This window comes from Temnothorax americanus, unplaced genomic scaffold (genome assembly GCF_048541705.1).
Source record: "Temnothorax americanus isolate GAGA-0224 unplaced genomic scaffold, ASM4854170v1 Scaffold5, whole genome shotgun sequence".
NCBI classification, from domain to species: Eukaryota; Metazoa; Arthropoda; class Insecta; order Hymenoptera; family Formicidae; genus Temnothorax; species Temnothorax americanus.
The window spans coordinates 6,838,957-6,857,223 of record NW_027509657.1 but is presented as its reverse complement, the minus strand read 5'-3'; the positions used below and the strand labels follow the sequence as shown (position 1 = coordinate 6,857,223).

Below are 18,267 nucleotides of genomic sequence, written 5' to 3'. Positions count from 1 at the left end.
CTTGACATATACGTATTTTCTTTTTCTAGTCACGTAACTTGGAACAAAGCGTATTCCCTATCTCGCCATTCGAAATAAATCGTAGGAACACAAGCTCTTTTCTTACCCCAAATGATAATTGTAATTTTTTTATGTGACCGCAGCACGGTTTAAAATAACTTATCACAGTGTGCGACTTTACTATAACGTAATTGATAAAAATATCAACGATTATCAATTTTCATGATAAGAAACACTATAATATGCTCTTTACAAGGAGAAATGTTGTAATATATATAAGAAATATATCTTTTACGTAACTCATATATGCGATATTTCCTACAATATTTTCTTCGTGGCAGAGAGGCGAGGTCTGGTCCCGGTCTCTCATGTCACGAGTTAAAAATCCACAAAGGAGATGACGTACGTTACTTTTACCGAACGTTATAAATAATGGTCGCGGCCCGCTTCGTTCCCTTGAGTCAGCCCACGCGGTTTTGTTATGCAACGCGAATCGCTGTAGGCGGCTCGGACCCGGATATACGTTGCGCCTATGGCAACGAAATATGCGCGGCTAGAGCTGCCGTGTATGACAATAATTAGAGTATACGATCTCACGGTGCGACTCATAATTCACCTGTCTGCGGCGCGTTCTCGCGTGCTTTACATATGCACGTCGTTAAGATAAAGACATTGTCAGTCCGATGTGTTTTAACGTCGGGTCTCTAAAAGGCCTTCGCGCGCAAAAAAAAAAAAAGGCAATCCAGTTGGGTGTGGCACGTACTCCGCGATCTGTCGATCGCGGCACGTCGCGACGCGTCGAGCGTATAACCTTTGCCTCGATCCCTCGCAGACGACATACCTCGAGCGTGAATTCTCATTGCAGTCACGAATCCGCGCGGCCACGTCGCGCGTCGGTCCGCTTCGCGACGATATACCGTTTCGCTTTGCGGCCGCCCCGAGTCGTTCTCACCGGACATTCATTAACTCGATTGCCTCTGTGTACTCGTGTCGAGATAAATCTCTCGTACCTGGCCGCATTAGTTGTATCCAATGACGAAGAAAGAAAGAAAGATAAGACCTACGTATTTTCACGATTTTCATTAAACCAGTCACCCTGATGTCGATATAGTCGAGAACCTGCGTGTCCACAATTTTCGAGTAAATAATGACGGAAGATAAAGGCGCTCTCGAGACGAACTAAAAGCTTGAGAAGAGAATGATTTACAAAATTATATATTTCTCAATTGATTTTTTCAACGAAATCGCGTGTTTTACGCTTAAACGATGTAAAAATTCAATAAAATTCGACGTTTTCTCGCACCAATTCGTTGGCCGAATGAAAAATCATCTTCATATTGGCTGAGGGATGAGCGCTGAAGTTTGACTATCCCTACGAAACACCCTATATACGTGTTCAGATATGTCGGGGATCCCCGATGGGATTTGATCAATGGCGCGGGACGCTCCAATCAATTTGGATATCACCCTCGATTCATCGAGAGCTGATGCGGAATCCGAGCTAAGCGGGCGCCGAGTTACGATCCTCGTGAGCTCTCTCGAGAGAGCGAGGCGAGGCGAGGCGAGGCAAGACGGAGCGAGGCGGGCGAGACGAAACGAAACGAAGCGAGTCGACTCGAGTCGAGTCGAGGCGAGGCGAGGCAAGTCGGAGTTCCCGGCGCGGCGCGGCTTCACCGTCGAGAGAAGGAATGCGGCCGCCACGGCGCGATGAAGATACGGGGAGGGGCGAGCAAGGACGAGAGGCGCGGTGGGAGGGAGGGGGCGCGCGGTAAATGGAAGAGAGAAGGGGGGTCGAAGACCGAGTCCGGTTAGCGATAGCTCCGAACGCGATCGGCCGGTATACCGTGTACGAAGAACAACGCTCCTCGTTAACATTAAAATCGGTCAGCTGTTTCCTTGGAGCAGCTCGCGAATTCTTTCGATCTGCGCGCGATCCCTCCCTCCTCTTTCCCCTCCCCCCCTCCCCGGAGAGATCTACTTGGGTTTTGATAGATTACGTAAAGGCTTAATCGTCACGAACCTCGAAGAGTTCTCGTGCATGGCGTTACGACATCAAGAGGATATATCAGAGCGCGCGTCGATGTCGCGAGCGATAATTTCGGAAACGCTATATATACGGGAATATTACGAGTCCATTCGAGTTTTTTTTTCTTTAATGACGTTTCCCGCGGTACCTTTTACAGCGCGGGCTAATTGAGCCAAGCTTTATTGCCGTCGCGATAATGTCCGTCATTAACGTCGCGCTGTCCCGCTCGCGCTTCGCTGCCTTTTCCCATAAGGAGTCGACCGGCGTATGCTACATGGACGGCAATTAGTGGCTAGAAACGTTAGCGGTGTCGCGATTGCGTATATTTACGAGTGCATTTGCAAGGAGCGCGTTCTCTCCACTTTCAACGCCGGCCGAGCGTGCCCGTTAAGCTTCCGAGCCCGAAATTATTCCCTCTCCCTCCCCCCCCCCTCCTCGCGTTCTATTCCCGAATGCAAATTAGACCTTTAGACGCGAATATCAATCCATATCTGGACGCGCGATAAACGTCAACGTGGTTTGTCAACGGTCCGGTTAACGATCACGCTTCATTATCCCCGAGGAGTGACGTTCGCGTTGCGCTTTTCGCGAAAGAACTCGAGGATAACGCGCTTCGAATTTAAACCGAAGTGAGATCTCTCTTCGGCTCGGGAGAGCCACCTCGGATCTTCTTCTCTTCGGTGGGCTTTTCTTCTTTTCCCCCGAAGAAAAAAAAGGGCGCGTGAGACGCGCGAATTCCTTTAACGAGACTGGGCACGTATGTACGTTGAAGGTTGCGGCGATTAGTCACGTCGACCCACTGGCTCTCGAAATCGAGCGCGCACCCGGCGGCGCGGCGTGTCGACGACGACGACGACGACGACGACGACGAGCGCTGGTTCGGTATCCAAGTTTCGACCGGACAATTTCGAAAGGACGCCGCGCACTTGGCGACGAGTTCTATTCGCGCCACTAGGTCACCGAGAGAACTCGTTACACACTCTCGGTGGAAATAGAGCGCGCTTGAACGCGCCAGCCGCCCTCTCGAATGCGTCGCTGCGTCGCTATACGCGAAGCGAAGGATCGTTACGGGAGGGCAGACTCCCGCGTGTGCGTGCTTTCTGTCTCTGTCTCTCTCCTCTCTTTCTCCGCGCGCCGCCTGTGCGACAAATGTAAAAACCCGTAGATGCCCGGGCGAGCACTCTCGCGGCAGCGTGCCTTTCGATCGTCCCGGCAAAAGGACAAGATTAGAACGCACGGAATAAAAAAAAAAATCAATGACGATAACGAATAATTAATTCGTAGCTGACGTTGTCGAGCTATTTAGTGCCTCTGAAACTCACTTATTTATTCGTAATAAAATATTTACTCTTGAACGCGTTTAGATTCGTTAAAGAAAAAATCACATCGCGTCTTTGATTTTATTTACGATCGGTATAGTTATCGATGTTACGTTTTCGAAAGAGGAGGAAACGTAGATTAAAGAGATATAAAACCTCGGTGGGACTTTAAAGTCTCGACAGTTCGCGAAGGGTCAATTAGACGATTACTCAGACATATCATTGGTCAGATATATATATAGATAGTTTTTACTTTTCAACCTTACAACGGTGAAGAATTTATCGAGATCATCGCTGACGTGTCTTTTGTAGCGTTAATCGATATTTAAAAATTCAACAAGTATGAAATATTTGACGAGATATTTCGTATTCGCGTAAAAATAAAATATTTCAACTACAAAATATCTCACAAAATATACTTCTCGATTATCTTATTTCGATACTTTTATGCAAAATAATTAAAGAATTAATTTTTGTAAACAGAAAATTTATGCAAAAAAATGCATGCATCTGTATTACCGAAACGGAGAAAATCACTTCCATTTGACAAAATTAATTTTTCGACCTATCGCGTAAACGTCTTTCGTTCAGTTCGGTAAGTCCTGCTCGCCTTCCAAGAGAATCTTGAATCCTTTCTTTTTAACAGAACCTATATGTTACGTATACCGCGCATAGTTCAAAGATAAATAAGACCTTTAAATCGCATTCAACGAGTAGTTCGAAAGGAGAGACGATTACGGTAAATTATTGCCCTCGGCCTTACCTAATGCGGCACAAGTCAAATTCCTTTTAGTTGCAGCGAGGGCTCATTATACGAGCACGAGTGAGCCAACAGGTATATCGCCGAACAGGTATATCGCGCAACGACGTATCCTCGAGTCTCTCGTGAAAACGAAGGGAACGTAGGCCAATAGAAATTTTAACGAGCCTTCAAAGACAGTTTCGACAAAAGTGCCCCTTCTGTATATGTATATACAAATAGGGTAAAGAACCAAAATAGAAAATAAACACGAGAGGTAGCGGTGAGATTTCTTTAGAACCGCGCGTTTTTCACGTCGAGTTTCCTCAGGGTGTAAAAACCGCGTCGGTACCAACTACCGTGCAACATTGTTGGCGAATAAGATAACTGGTAGAAGAGTTTGCTCAAAGCGAAAGAATAACTGGGACGTTGTCTCTATTTATTCCTTCGAAACAAAATATGGCTCTCGCGTAGTCCGGAAAAGTCACGTCTGTAAACTCTGGGAGATCTTTTGCGGCATTTAATTTTTAAGTACTTCTATAGCTCTAGATTTGACGTCAAGTCTGTTTTTTTTTTTTTTTTTTTTTTTAGTAAGCCAATAAAAGCCTCGATCTCGCAAAAACAATTGCACGTTGCTTATAGTCGAAAAGCTTTTCTTCAAGCGGGTAAAATAAAAATCTTCAGAAAGATAGCCAGAAAGAGAAACGTACGACGCACATTCCGCGAAGACTATCGAGTACAACCGACAAATTTTTGCAGAAAACAAAAGAAAACGAGTATTTTCTTTCTCGGTCCTGTTTATACGTTTGAAGGACTTGGCGTTGCGGGGAAGGGGTTTCTCTCTTTTGTGCGACGGGGTCTCGCGGCGTTCGCGCCGGGAATATCAAGTGTCTCCCATAAGCGTGCGATGCGGCACTGCTTTCCAGCGCGCAAAACAAAACGAGCGAAAATGCAGCTTTCTCTCCGACTTTCCAAAGGCGAACGCGTCCTCAGGCGATTCCGCACGCCTTCGCGAATATGCGCGTCGCGCCACGACGCGATAGATCGTCGATCGGAAATCGGGACTCGCTCGTGAAAAGTCCGGCGCGGAGAAAAGGAGGAAGGAGCGGGGGCATCGCGAGCGGCAAACTATCCGAAAGAACATCCGCGTGCGGCATTAATCCCCGTTGAGTTTTTTCGATCGAAAAAGGATTAATTATCGGGGCGACAATTCAGGCAGATTCGCGAGAAACGTATATCTCCGTGCGTGTTCTCCCGGGTAAAAAGAAGACGCGCGAGGTGAATCGTTCCAGGTAAACGACGGTTATTGTTACAGCCCGGTATAAGTATCGCGCGCGGAGGGGAGAACGCGGCGGCGGCGACGCGATTCCGCACGACGGAACGTCAAATTTCGTCGAACGGCGGTGCGGTAATCGCCGGGGGCGGTCCGTCCGCGGAAGCGGGCACCACCTCGTTAGGACAGGTGCGCACGCGCGCACGACACACGTGCGCGCGGTCTCGAGGGAGAAGATAAGAAAAGAAGAAAAAAGGGAGTTCCTTGCGAATCGAGCGTTTACGCGCCCGGCGGGCCTGTATTCCCCGAGAACGGGGGATCGGGAATCTGGCGAGCGGTGTATCGAGTGCGCGTCGAGAGGGGGGGAGCGACGAACGGCCGAAAGGGGCGGGCGGGGGAGAGAGGAGAATATCGAGAGTGCCCAACGAAGCGGTTCTACGGCGGTACGGCGAGGTCAGCGTCTTTTCTGCGTATACGTGGATCCGCCGTCGAACGTACGCGGCGCTAATCCTCGCCTCTCGCCGATTTCGCCCGTGACGATGCTGCTGCCAGCAACATCGCCACCACTACCATCGCGACCGTCGTCATCGTCGTGCAAAACGACGAGCAAAACGGCACGACGTCGAGCGACGAGTGCTGCCGCCAAGCGGTACAACGAGAGCGTACTTATAAATAAATATTTACCGTTCGCGCGTTCCTTTCACTTGCCGTATCGTATCGTTTCGCCGATTGAAATCGATTTCGAGAGCGCGCCAGATGTGCGCGGGCACGTCGCGTCAGCCTAGACGCGACGACCGCGACGCATATAGAGCCCCACCGGCTGCGAGGGGGATCTCGACGACTTTCACGGAGACGGAGATAAAATAGAAAAATATATGTGGGAGATACGAATGGAATAGAATTTTAAGCGGGGTAGAGAGAGAGAGAGAGAGAGAGAGAGAGAGAGAGAGAGAGAGAGAGAGAGAGAGAGAGAGAGAGAGAGAGAGACAGCGAGTTAGAAAACACGAGATGCGTCCGAGAAAAGACGGATAAAAGACGGCAAAGGAGAGAAAAGACTCTCAGTGTAGTACTTGTACAAATTTATGAATAGAACCGACAGGTTAACAATAGAACGGTTAAGAACCTACTTACAAGCGCGTTACTTGCGTAAGTGAAGGCACTATTCTTTAGGGATACGATGACAAAAAAAAACTGTAATCGCGGTACAATATTCGGGTGTCAAATATTACGTTTGACAGCGACAAATATAGATCCTCGTTGTTTATCGCCCGTTATTTACGCGCGTGATATCGGTACGAGAGAGAGAGAGAAAGAGAGAGAGAGAGAGAGAGAGAGAGTGTACGATAAATAATGTAAAATAAATAGAAAAAAAAATCCTTCCACTCTCGCCGTCACACTCGTGTTTGTCGTGACGAGTGTCGGGTGCGAACCTACCGCAGTAACTCGTGCGTTTCCCCGCGCGATAACCGACGACTAATGCGAGCTATCGAATTGCTGGGCGATATACTTACTCGGCGATAATCCGATAAATGGCGCTGGTTTGCTAAAAATAAAGACACCCGAGCTTTCGCGGAACGCTCGCGCGATTTATTTATTTCATTCTATGCATTTTATAAGCGCGACCGATTTGTGAACCGCCCCGCGCGCGGTTCGTCGTTTCTTCGATATTCGACCCGCAGAAATGAGTCGCGGTCGCAGATTTATACACGACGCCGGAGAGCTTCTCGCGTGTTCTCATTTCGCATCGTATACTTTCATTCGTCTATCGAAGATTGGCAACGGACGGAATATGCGTATCATCGAGATCGAATCGCGCACGTTAGTTCGAGCTGTCGACTTTCGCCCGTAAACTTCTCGTACGTTTAAAACCGCGCGAGGCATATGTAATTAACAATAAAAGGACAACTCACGCGTTCAATAAAAGCAAAGCTAAACCCAGGCCAACAAAATCTCCGAGCAAACGATAAAAGATATGTTGGTTTGAAAGTAAAAAATAATAATTTATCGGACGATGGGAATAAAAATCGTTTACGCATAATCGACATATCTATTCCGTTAATAAAACGCGGCAATGCGATATTATTATTTCCTCGTCGATTTTATCAAGTCCGCTTTTCGCGGCAAAGCGCAGCAAAGCTACTTTCCGCGCTTAAAATGAAACGGGCGCGTACAACACGAGATACGTTCAGGTGGAAGAAGAAGGGGGGGAGGGGGGGAGGGGAAAGACGAAAGGCACGAAAAGATCGGCCGCGAAGAACAAACTTATTTTCCCGTCGGACGTATTCCAGGGCTCGCGGTTCGATCGAAGATCGAACTAATGAGACCCGTCGTAATTCTCGGAGCGAGCACGCCGTAGCTGCGCCGCGCCGGCCACGTGACGCACACGCGCCGCGCGTCGCGATAGCGAGAGGAGCGGACAAGGCACGCGCACAGGGGGGTACACCGCGACACCTGTACACGGGGTGTTCCCACATTTCTGCGCGAGTGCGGAAATTTTTTTTTTTTCAGACGAGACGCGACGCCGCGTATCATCCCGATCCACGCGGGCTCGAGCGAGGCGACATCGCGGGGCAGCGGAGGAAGGAAAGAGAACGGCAGGGGGTCATTTTCTCGCGAACCGGGAATGAGGTCGATCCCTCGAGTATGTACACTCGGAGACACCCGGGTGCTCTCCCATCGTTGAGAAATGCCGGCGCGCGTTTCGACTTATTTTTTCCCTCGCGATCGCGTCCACCAAAAACGTCCGCGAAATATCGCAAACGACGATCGAGTTGACAAGAGGAAAATGATCCGTGTGGAAAAATAGTTCGAATTGCGTTGTTTCGTGTCCGAAAAAAAAAAGCCCCCGCCTATCCAGGCTAGCTCGCTCCGAAAAGTCAGGCTTTCCGGGACACCCCGTATATACGTCTCGTTCGCAGCCGCAGGAATTCGCCGATAGCGTTCGCGGGGCCCACGCGGCTCCGTCGACGGACATTTGGGGAATCACGGTGGTCCATACGGGCGAGCGAGAACGAACTTCGCGAGCGATTTCACTGACGGACGTGAAGAAAAAAATAAAAACGCGCGACGTTACGTCACGATGAAAAATTCAGCGCGCTCGGAGGCGCGACCGAGCGCGCAAAATGGCGCGTCGCGCGTAATCTCTCTCTCTCTCTCTCTCTCTGACGGGAGGCCCGATAAAATTTCGGACGCCGCGCGGCTACATTTATTTCTGGACTTTCCGGAAACCTTACCTTCGACCTTTCCCGCTCGCCCATTTCGGACGAACGATCTCGGTCGAGCGCGCGTAACGCGCGGGCACCGCGGGCAGCAAACCGCGGCGCACCAAAAAATTCAGGAAACAGAGAAAAGCGAGAGACGGAGAGAAGAAAAAAAATGCGGAATATATGAAAGAGAAGAAATGGTCACACACACACACACACACACACACACACACACACACTCACCCTCGTCCAGCAGCCGTTCCACGTGAATGAAGACATTCGGGAAGGCAGCTAGCTGCTTCCGGTCCTTCAGCAACTGTGACAGGTAGTCCGCTATACTCTGCGTCGTCGTGTTAGTATTGTCACACATCGCAAATTGTACTCGGCTGCTTCAATGGCGAATGGGTTGGCGCGTGTTGGGCGCGCGCGCGCGGGCAAAACACGATTTTAATGCGAACACTCGACTCGGAGTGGAGGCGTGCGAGTGGACCGCGACGGTGCGCGGTGTCGTCGGGACGGACGACGGACGGAGAACGTCGGAGCTGTTCTCTCTCCGGTCGCGCAAGAGAGCACCAAACACGCGCGGACGGGCGGAGACGTACCGACTGCTACTGACCGACGAAGGAGCGTTTAAAAGAAAAGGAGCCGCAGCGAAGGCGACGGTGGCGGCAGCGGCGGCGGCGGCAACGAGAGGGGAACGGGGAGTGACGCGACGAGTGGGACAGAGAGAGAGAGAGAGAGAGAGAGAAGGCACGGCGCAAGGGGGAGAGGGAAAGACTCCCGCTAGCGTGGAGGATCGCGAGCGCGGCGAGAGAGGAAGGGAACGGGGGAGGGAGAGCGAAGGCGCGAGGGCGAGCAACGCTCCTCCGAGAGAGTCGTAAAGTTGCCTCGTCTGCCGCGTACGCGGTCGTTCGTTCTCTCTCTTTTCTCTTCTTTTTTCCTTTCCTCCGATTTTTTTTCCCCCCGCCAGTGACGTGGACCGGATGGCTCTCCGCTCGATCCGCTTTTTTCCTCGTATCGGTTCGTTCCTCGTTCGTTTCCTCTTCGATTCTTTCCCCGATTAGCTAGCGCGGAGAGAGATTCTCGCCTCTCCCTTTTTCTCCCGTTTTATCCCGCTCGGCTTGGCTCGCCCAGTTTCCGCGACGGTCTCTTTTTCTCTTTCTCTCTTGCTGCGGTCGAGGGAACGCGTTCGCAAGCCTCTCACACACACACACACACACTCGCGTCGTCACGCAGTTGACTATTGCGCTTTCCGAAACGATCCCACTGGTAAACGCGCGCCGCGGTAGATCGCGAGAAGCGACGTGGGAGCAACGATGGAGAGAGGGAGGGAGGGAGGAAGAGCGTAGGAATAAGAGGTGAGGGAACGGAACGAGACAGAGACGGAGCGTCGAAGATAAATAGAAACGATCGACCAAAAGTTTCGGACGGAGAAAGCGAGAACGGAAAGAACCGGATGAAACGGCGAGGAGTGAAAAAGAGAGAGGGGGGGGGAGGATTAAACGTGCGTAGAGATAATGCTCGAATGTCTTTCTCCCTCGCTCGTTTGCGCTCCGCGTTAGGCTTGAAATCGGAATGCGGCGCGCGGGGAATTCAACGAGTAAGTACACGCGCTTTGGAATTCTCGGCTCTACCGATTGCACCGCCCGTGCATGCGCGCCCGCGCACGAACCGAGCCGAGCGGGCCCGAATCGGGCCGAGGAGCCGGGATCGCGGGCGCACGCGCGCTCCGCCGCGCGCCGCGCCCGCGCCGTCCGCGTCGTCGTCGTCGTCGTCGTCGCGCGTCTACCGCCCACTACCATATACGGGCTCCGCATACGCGCTAGCACCGAGCGAGAGCGAGAGAGACGGAATGACTGATGAGAGAAGGAGAGAGGGAGGAGATGGAGATAAGCGCCATACCCCGTCGTGTCGCAGAGTTGGATAATTCAGAATTCAGGCCCGCGTCCGCGGTCCGCGGGCCAACGCACCATCCCGTTTCTCTGAAAACGTTATTGGCTGCGTGAGGCGAATTATTTCAACTTTTTTTTTTCAAATATGGTCCTTCACGGACGAACTCGCGCGAAATCTATATATTTTCGTGCTCAATCGGAAATGTTTTCTTTTCTTTTTTTATTTCGGAGTCTGTCGGAGTACCGCGAGACTCCCGAGGAACGACCACTTCCTTTATAACCTTTCCGACCATCCCCCAACCACGAGTTTCCAATTACAATTTTTAATCTTGGCTTCGGATTTCTCTCTCTCTCTCTCTCTCTCTCTCTCTCGCTCACTTGACGACATGCGCGCGCATGCAAGCTGCGGCGGTGTCGAAACTCGCTAATCCTTCACGTCAGACTTTTTTGAGAAGAGAAACATATATCTAGTGATCTAATTTAATTATTTTTAAAGGTTTTTCGAAGTCGCTGAATAGAAAAATGGCACCTAAATTTAAAATTCACAATATAGCAAAAATAAAAAATAAATTGTTTCATAAATAAATTGTGTATTGCTGGATGCAAAACGTGAAAAATATATTAAATGACGGCGATCTGATATGGCGAAAGTAAAAAAAAAAGATATCTTCGAGTTCTAATGAAAGATTGTATCGCGTCGTTTTCAGGATCGCAAAATATACAGATTCGACTTGTGAAACAAAATTTGAAAAAGCGTAACGAAACATATTTATAAGAACCACGTAGTACGGTCGAAAAGTTCCCCTAAGGGCGAGCCCAATTGGACGTTAACGACTCCGTGTGTTTACCGGATATTATATATCTCACAAATACGCCGTACAACGTGCACTCCGGATTCACGTGTCCCCGGACACGGGGGAAACTCGAAAGACACGCGAATCATTATCGCGAATGAATAACGTGTCTATATTGACAAAGGCGGGAACGCGGCAAGTCGCTTCCTCGCTGAAAATCGCGATGATCCCGACTTCGCGAAAAGGAGAGGTATGGGGAGAAAAAAAATGGACCTCGTGGAACGTATCCCGAGTGCGCAACCGGCCGCGGCCTTTCCCAACGGAGATCGGTGCGTTACATCAACGGTGCGCGCAACATCGTTACGATCTCGGATCTCCGCGGCGTGCCTTAGAATGCATGATTAATAACTCTGCCTACCCGCTTGCGATATACGCGCGCGGCGCGCCGACCGAGGCGCGAACGTACAAGGTGATACCCGCGAGCGTGTCGTCGATTCATATATATATTAACGACGCGCGCTTAACCGGGCCTCGTTTCTCCTTCTTTCTCCTCCTCTTGAAGAATTTTGTTTATCTTGGAGACGGTTAATCTCATCGTCTTTACGGAAAATCTCTCGGTGCTTTTTCGCTGATCAAAAGTGACTCGAGAGTCTAACATTGATGTTTATAACTCACGTTTGTAATTATTATTTAATTGCTATATATATTTGATTTATAATTGTAGTTACTTAATTTTCATGTGTTTTTCAGCCATCGTTCTTAATGGATTATGTAGCTCGCGCGAGATGCCTGGCGCTCCTCGTGAAAACTCTGGCTATACTACGACAAGTGCGACAGAAATCAATAAGATATTTACAAATTAATATTGAATTGACATACATACGTTTCATTTACGTCTTAAAATAGTTAGAAGTCGCTTGAGCGATCTAAGAGTCTCCGTTCAATTTCGAGGTTCTAAGAAGAGTCGCCTTGAAAACGGAGAGCTAAAAAGGTAAAAAAAAAAAAAAAAAAAAAATGATAGATCGGTTTAACGAACGGTATTACGAATGCCGTACCGTTGCGAATCCCAAGTCACGTCTCGTCGTCGGAATAGAAAAATTTATTCCAGCATCGTGCCTCGCGCGAGAGGCGTGCTTTTTGTACAGGATGTGTAAACGAGCGATCCCGTAGGAGGAGCGCTTATTGCAATTTCTGCCCGGCTGGATTACCAGTGGAAATGCCATTATACGTGGTCGACGGCTAAATGGTGTCAACGGCGCGCGTTCGCCACCGGTTTGTCCTTACCGGGCCGCTTAAGGGAGCGCACGCGATTGCGGAATGTTTAAGCGCGCGGAAAGGAAGCAAAGCGCGCTTTCCCCCCCTTCGTCTCGCTGCTCGACCGCAAAAAAAGTACGGATCGAGGTCTCGCTCGCGAGGCTCGTTATAGTCTAATTCACTAATAAAGACTGTAAAATAGATCGCGATGAACGGTGGCAAGCCGGTTATCGTTGATTCGAATATGCAGACGCTGAAGAAACGGTTGTCCTTTTTCAACGAGCGTCTGAAATTCGGAGATGTCGAACTCGTTCGGTCCCCATGAATCTATAAATACTTCATTAGCTTCTCATAAATACTCTAATGTACTTTAATATACTTCAATATACTTCTAATAAATATGACATTTCAATTATATCTCCGAAAGAATGATTATCCAATCGCTGAAATCCAGGTGCTCGGATAATTTGAAAAGTCGAACCCGTGAATTTGGATCTGAACTACTAAACTGCGGGACGTTTTTGTTCTCCGATCCCGTTCGATCGGCCTCTCATCCGTAATTCCGAAAAATCGCCGGCGAAATACGTGACGGAACGAATCGCTCATAGGTCGAATTCAAGGTGCGATTGCCGATCGATCGGCCGCGCCGATTACGCCGCCTCTTTAGTACTCTCCCACGGACTTTACCTTCTGTGCCGTGTATATCCAGCGCCTACGCGCGCGCACGTACGCACTCGCGCGCACGCACGCACGCACGCACACGTCGGCAAATGCAAAAGTGACGTTGACGTCACGCGTCCGTACATGGCCTCACCGTGAAAACCGTGTGGGTGTCGCGCGTTATAAATTACTTCGTCTTGAACTTTTTTCCCCTCCTATTACTCCGCATCCTTCCTTCCATTCCCGGTCCCGATCGCCTCTGCAATCTTCGAATCTTCGAGCGGAGAAAAAGAAACTTGCACGCATTCGCGGATTTTGTGACTGGCTTGATGAAAAAAACTTGAGAAAAACAGGACAGAACAATTTACAATCGTTAAGAAGGAAAAAAAACGGAATGAGTCAGGAACGACTTCTCGACATAAAGCGAATATATATATATTTCCGATCTGACGTTAAATATAAAACTGTATAATGACATCGACCATGCCGGAGCTTGATACCTTAAATGTTCTTATGTCTGAGACTCGCGGAAGATGCCGTTTGACGAGCATTCGGACGATCTTTGCTTATAATCATTTTACTAAAACTATTTACGGTATACATAATACATACGGTGCGGATAGTTTATTCCGACTCCAAATGTATATGAGAAAATACGATTTGAACGTATGCTTCTCTCACGTTGCACCTTATTTACGAGTCGCCGGTAGGGCAGCGGGATCATCTTCGAGCGATTAAGTTGGCGGGATTGTTATGCTGCCGATCCTCAGGTTACCACACCGAGATGTATTAATATCGTTAAATTGATCCCTAATGATGCGCCGCCATCGTACGCCATTGTCTCTGCCGTCTACGCCTGTAAGGTGCGCGGGGATGACTGTTATCTGCTGAATTGCCGATTGTCCTGCCCACGTTTGCCTATCTGGCGAAAGGTCTTGGTGCGATTCAGCCGCTTTGCCGAACTCGGGTCGTTTATATTTTTGAAATGTCCATAGCCGCCCCCGCCGAGCCTTTTTCGTGGTCGTGAAGACTTGCTGATTCCCACCTCTTACATAGGAAAAAAGAAAATTTAACTCTAGGCTAACTATCAATGCATATTTGTGCTGATTCGAGACAAATCCACATTTGGAGGCTAATATCGAGAAACCAGTAATTAAGATTTTGATTAATTCAGATATAGACGACAAATGTAAATTGATTTGCTTTTTTCTCTATGTTATTAATAGAAATTGGAATAAATATCTAAGAATCTTTAAAGATATTTATTTAAAAAAGTTATAAATAGATTTGTCCGAAAAAACTTTTGCACTTTTGCCCCAACTTACAATATGTGTTTCCATTAGCGATGATATGATTTCTATTATTAAATAAAAAAAAACTTACTCAAATCTACTGCTGGTGGTACGGTAAATCCAAACGATTTAGCGACTTTCACCAGATCCAGAGTCTCTATATCAAAGACCTGCTTCAAATGATGTGAATCATACGCTCTGACGTAATTCTTAAATGCATCCTTTGCTGACTGATGTAAGAAATAATTCTTCGATATCAACTTCTCAAGCTAAAACAGAAAATCTCATGTCTTTATCGCTTCTAAAATATTAGAAGAGACTAGTTAAACTGATAGAGTTGTATATTTCAATTTCTCTACTAAAAGATGCGATGAAATCACATACATATATTAACACTTCTACGTATGTTTCCGTGCCTCTTATTGTTAGTTTCGATTTAAACACAAAGCATTTAAAATTCAGACGGAAAAATATTCAGAGTATATTACGAAGAATCATAATATATGTATTGTATATATCTACCTGTAATTGTATATCGGCGATTTTATTCCAAGAAAATTCATATTCGTTCACGGGTACGCGAGCTTCCTTGAGATAACGAAGGAAGCCAAGCTCCTCCGGTCGTAATATCAGCAAAGCATGACCGCTGCTACCCTCCCCGCGAGCAGTTCGACCAACACGATGGATGTATTCCTAAAAGTCATACAAGTTCGACATTAAAAATCGATATTCATTAATCCGTACTATTGGAAAGATTATCATATCTCTCTGCTTCTTTTGATGTTAAGCAAAGCAAAATAATGCGACAATCTCTACCTTGGGATCGTCTGGTGGATCGTACTGCACGATCCAGTCGACATCGGGTATATCCAGACCTCTCGCGGCCACGTCAGTGCAGAGCAGAATACCCGAAGAGGCGTTGCAAAATTGGTAAAAGGTCGTGGTCCTTTTCGTCTGTTTCTGCTTACCCTGTTAACAAAAGCGTGAATGCTAAGTCGGCAATTCATGAAAATATCGCGGCTCGCGGCTCCGAGTAGCGTTGGGAATGATTTAGTAACGTACGTGTATACTCATCACTGGTAAATCGATGTAGTTTAGGAGTTCGTGGTGATATTTAACGGACATGCAGGAACTGAAAAAGACCATCATTTTCTTCTTTCGGTTTTTCTTTAAGAACGTGAACAGAAGTAAAAATCTTTTCTCGCTCGGGCACGTTACGTAGCCTTGTTGCAAGCCCTCTACAGTCGCCATTTCCTTGTCGTCGTCGACTCCCACGTATATAGGTTCTTTTTTTAGGGCTAACGTCGTTATCGTCGCTACCTTCTGTGTCTGCGTCGCGCTGAAGAGCATAGTTTGCCGGCGTTCTGCAACAATAACTCACACAGTAACAGGAACAAAAAATTGCTTTTAACATTATTAACGCAGCGTGTCACTTACTGGGAAGGATGTTGATGATTTGCTTCAACTCTTCTTCGTATCCGATATCCAGAATACGATCAGCTTCATCGATGACCAGACATTGAAGATTCTTGTATAAGAAATCGGGCGTATTTTGCAAATGATCCAATAATCGTCCCGGCGTTGCCACGATAATGTTGATTCCCTTTTCGAGCTTTTGCGCTTCGGTCTGCCTACTGGCACCACCCATCAACAGACCGTACGTGTGATAATGATACTTCATCAATTCTTTCAAGACCCCGAAAGTTTGCATAGACAATTCTCTCGTGGGAGACATAACGATGCAACCGGTGCCTGTAAATATTTATCCATTAGATCCTTCTGCCGACTTTGTATAATTGAATGATCAGAATACATCGAGACAACTTTATTTCTAGCAGCAGCTTCTATTTTCAGGTCATCTCTACAAAATTCAATGACAGAAATCAACACTATTGAAGGACTAAATATGTTAAATACATCAAACACTACTGAATATTTTAAGCAAAAATTATATTCGCACTTAAACGAACGTAGTTATCTTATATTTACGTGAAAACAAATTCATAAAGATTATTCACAAAATAAAAAATATCGAAATGCTTTTCTGACACTAGCTATATATATATATCGATCGTTTATTATGTACCGTTACGGGGCATAAACTTCAACTTGTAAATCAGTTCGACGGTGGGAATTAAGAACGCCAGAGTTTTGCCAGATCCAGTTTTGGCAGCGCCAACCAAATCTCTCCCTTCCAGAAGGGGTGGAATAGCTTTCGCTTGTATCTCAGTCATATTTGTAAAACCCATATCCTTTATCGCCTTCAGCGTATTCTCGCATACCTTCTCGCTCAATACTGAGAAGCTTGTATCGTTTGTCACTTCAAAACCTACAGCTGTGCCAGGTACTAAACAAAAATATATATCAACATGTCATTATTTATATATATATATATATATATATATATATATATATATATATACGGAGGTATGTTGCGGGACTTTTATTTTTGATATCAGTATATTCAGGGACATTTGACAGTTTCCAGGACTGTCCTAGAAAAAATTAATACCCTGCGGCAATTTTCGGGACCGTTTTTTGAATCTGATTACATACATATGCGTTATTATATTCCAGGACTGTACATTTCAAAAAACGTAAACAGTCCCGGAACATACCTCTGGACCTACATATATATATATATATATATATATATATATATATATAGAAAGCGTTCCAATATATATCATTCAATTTCTAATGTCAGTATATCAGAAATACGTACAATTCTCATTGTCAGTAGTCGGAAGTTGTTCAGCTACCTCAGATCTTTCACTATTCTCAAGTATCTTTAACTTCATCTTTTCTAAGAAAAATATACAAATCACTATATTAATAATCATGTAATAAAACGGAAAATGCAGATATAATTAATTCCATTAACGGTATTATAGCTTATTAGCTTAAAAAATTCATATATCTTATACACTTATAAAATAATTGAAAGAATAAATTATGAAAATAAGTTGGAATAATTTCTACAAACTTTTTGGAGGGATATCCTCTGTGTTTTGCTGAGGTATCGTCTCGGGTATTTTTTCTGGCTTGATTGCATCTGTATAACAAGTGTTTAAAATAAATGACAAGAAGAATATATCTATAACGAAAAAAAAAAAAAAAAAAAGAAAGAGGCCAATACTAAAAGATACTGTAGATACTAATTTTGCTAAGCAATTTTCTTAAATACACAGTCCCATTACTCGACAGATATGTTTTTATTTCACAAGAGCTAACCTCGAAACTCGAAAGTCAGACAACCCTTACCTTTCTGCTCCTCTCGCCGCTTTAGCACTGTTAATTTTGTCTTCTCTCGTTTCTTAATTTTTCGCATCAGCACTTTCTCGGGCACGGACATCTTTTTAAGTTACGGAACAGTATCGTAGTGGCATAAAAAATTTGTTTACCACCGCCCAGGCACAGACGCGCGAGAAAACGATCAAAGCCAACACGTGGTGAAAGCATATAACCCTACCACAGACACAAAAAAAAAGAACAATTCTGCGCCTGAGAGAGAGAGAGAGAGAGAGAGAGAGAGAGAGAGAGAGAGAGAGAGAGAGAAGCCTGACTAAAGCCCTCTCAGGCTTCTCTCTGTCTGTCTGTTTGCACATTATACACTTTACGTTGCTTCGTGTATAGATTGCGCGCTGCCATTGAGAAGACAATCTAAATGCACTTATTTTTTACAAAAATAAAGTATATCAACAATTATATATATACTTTAAAATAGCAACGCATTTATAAAAAAAAATTGCTTTAAATGCATATGAATAAGTAGTCGAGATATTAAATACAATATTTCACACTATATGTTACGC

The 18,267-nt window shown here is 46.4% G+C and overlaps 2 protein-coding genes and 1 long non-coding RNA gene across 6 annotated transcripts in view; 1 reads left to right on the top strand and 2 right to left on the bottom strand.

Annotated features, from left to right (window-relative positions):
* How (protein held out wings) overlaps positions 1 to 9,813 on the bottom strand; it is a 37,124-nt gene extending 27,311 nt beyond the window's left edge. For all 4 annotated transcript variants that reach the window (XM_077417830.1, XM_077417833.1, XM_077417831.1 and 1 more), the window contains exon 1: positions 8,804 to 9,813. In XM_077417830.1, the coding sequence (XP_077273956.1) occupies positions 8,804 to 8,930 (127 nt within the window). In that variant the 5' untranslated portion in view covers positions 8,931 to 9,813. The remainder of the gene's footprint in view (positions 1 to 8,803) is intronic.
* Positions 9,814 to 9,846: 33 nt separating this feature from the next.
* Positions 9,847 to 12,915, top strand: LOC143903844 (uncharacterized). Its single transcript, XR_013258808.1, has 3 exons — positions 9,847 to 11,925; positions 11,997 to 12,237; positions 12,392 to 12,915. It is a non-coding gene; the product is annotated as an uncharacterized LOC143903844 (long non-coding RNA).
* Positions 12,916 to 13,579: 664 nt separating this feature from the next.
* Positions 13,580 to 18,021, bottom strand: Pit (probable ATP-dependent RNA helicase pitchoune). Its single transcript, XM_077417827.1, has 10 exons — positions 17,717 to 18,021; positions 17,439 to 17,507; positions 17,178 to 17,258; positions 16,539 to 16,799; positions 15,890 to 16,204; positions 15,515 to 15,816; positions 15,269 to 15,421; positions 14,975 to 15,145; positions 14,544 to 14,721; positions 13,580 to 14,207 (listed from the first exon to the last, which is right to left on the bottom strand). The coding sequence occupies exons 1-10, from the start codon at positions 17,805 to 17,807 to the stop codon at positions 14,041 to 14,043; spliced, it is 1,788 nt and encodes a 595-aa protein (XP_077273953.1). The 5' UTR covers positions 17,808 to 18,021; the 3' UTR covers positions 13,580 to 14,040.
* Between the last annotated feature and the right edge of the window lie 246 nt (positions 18,022 to 18,267).

Coding starts and splice junctions, on each gene's coding strand:
- Pit (XM_077417827.1), bottom strand. CDS start 17,807: ATGTCCGTGCCCGAGAAAGTGCTGATGCGAAAAATTAAGAAACGAGAG. Junction 16,205..16,538: donor GAAGTTTATGCCCCGTAACG/GTACATAATAAA, acceptor AAATATTTACAG/GCACCGGTTGCATCGTTATG. Junction 15,422..15,514: donor TACCAGTGATGAGTATACAC/GTACGTTACTAA, acceptor TTTTGTTAACAG/GGTAAGCAGAAACAGACGAA.